This window comes from Corvus brachyrhynchos, unplaced genomic scaffold (assembly GCF_000691975.1).
Source record: "Corvus brachyrhynchos isolate BGI_N302 unplaced genomic scaffold, ASM69197v1 scaffold1123, whole genome shotgun sequence".
NCBI lineage: Eukaryota > Metazoa > Chordata > Aves > Passeriformes > Corvidae > Corvus > Corvus brachyrhynchos.
In genome coordinates, this window is record NW_008237267.1 from 1 (window position 1) to 927 (window position 927).

At 46.4% G+C, this 927-nt stretch overlaps 1 protein-coding gene across 1 annotated transcript in view; it reads right to left on the reverse strand.

Moving 5' to 3' along the window:
- Nucleotides 1–33: 33 nt before the first annotated feature.
- The window catches only part of RPS18 (ribosomal protein S18), a 3,635-nt gene continuing 2,741 nt past the window's right edge, over nt 34–927 (reverse strand). Inside the window, exons 2-3 of the mRNA XM_008630843.2 lie at nt 322–413; nt 34–213 (exon numbers count right to left, since the gene is read on the reverse strand). Coding sequence (XP_008629065.2) covers nt 138–213; nt 322–413 — 168 coding nt within the window. The 3' untranslated portion in view covers nt 34–137. The remainder of the gene's footprint in view (nt 214–321; nt 414–927) is intronic.

A 927-nucleotide genomic window follows, 5' to 3' on the forward strand; every position in this document is an offset into this window, starting at 1 on the left:
CCCCCCAAACTCCACTTTTTTTTATTCCTTTTTTTCCAAAATCTCTTTTATTCCCACAATTTCGCCTCCTCCCGCCCCAAAATCCCCCAAATTTTGTATTTTTCGGTCGGTTTTTCCCATTTCTGCCGTTTTTTCCCTCATTTCTTCTTGGAGACGCCCACGGTCCTCCCGCGGCGCCCGGTGGTCTTGGTGTGCTGGCCCCGCACCCTCAGCCTGGGGAAAAAGGGCGGAAAAGGAGGATTTAGCCCCAAAATTCCCAGGATTTTGGGCAATTCCCGGCAGCGCGGGATTCCCGGATTGGCCCAAAATCGCCGTTTTTACCCCCAAAAGTGGCGCAGGCCGCGGTGGGCGCGGATCTTCTTGAGGCGCTCGAGGTCCTCGCGGAGTTTGTTGTCCAGGCCGTTGGCCAAAACCTGGGGGGAAAAAGGGGGAATTTGGGAAAAATTGGGGGGAAATTGGGGAAAATGGGGAAAAATGGGGGAAAAAGGGGGGAAATTGGGAAAAAATGGGGGGAATGGGGAAAAAATGGGGGGAAATTGAGGAAAATGGGGAAAATGGGAAAAATTGGGGAAAAATTGGGGAAAATTGGAGAAAAAATGGGAAAAATTGGGGAAAAAATGGGAAAAATTGGGGAAAAATGGGAAAAATTGGGGGGAAAATGGGGGAAAAATGGGAAAATTGGGGAAAAAATGGGGAAAATTGGGGAAAATGGGGAAAAATTGGGGAAAATGGGAAAAAATGGGAAAAATTGGGGGGAAATGGAAAAAATGGGGAAAATGGGAAAAATTGGGGAAAAATGGGAAAAATTGGGGAAAATGGGGAAAAAATGGGGAAAATTGGGGAAAATGGGAAAAATTGGGAAAAAATTGAGGGAAAATTGGGGAAAATGGGGAAAAATGGGAAAAATTGGGGAAAAAATGGGAAAAA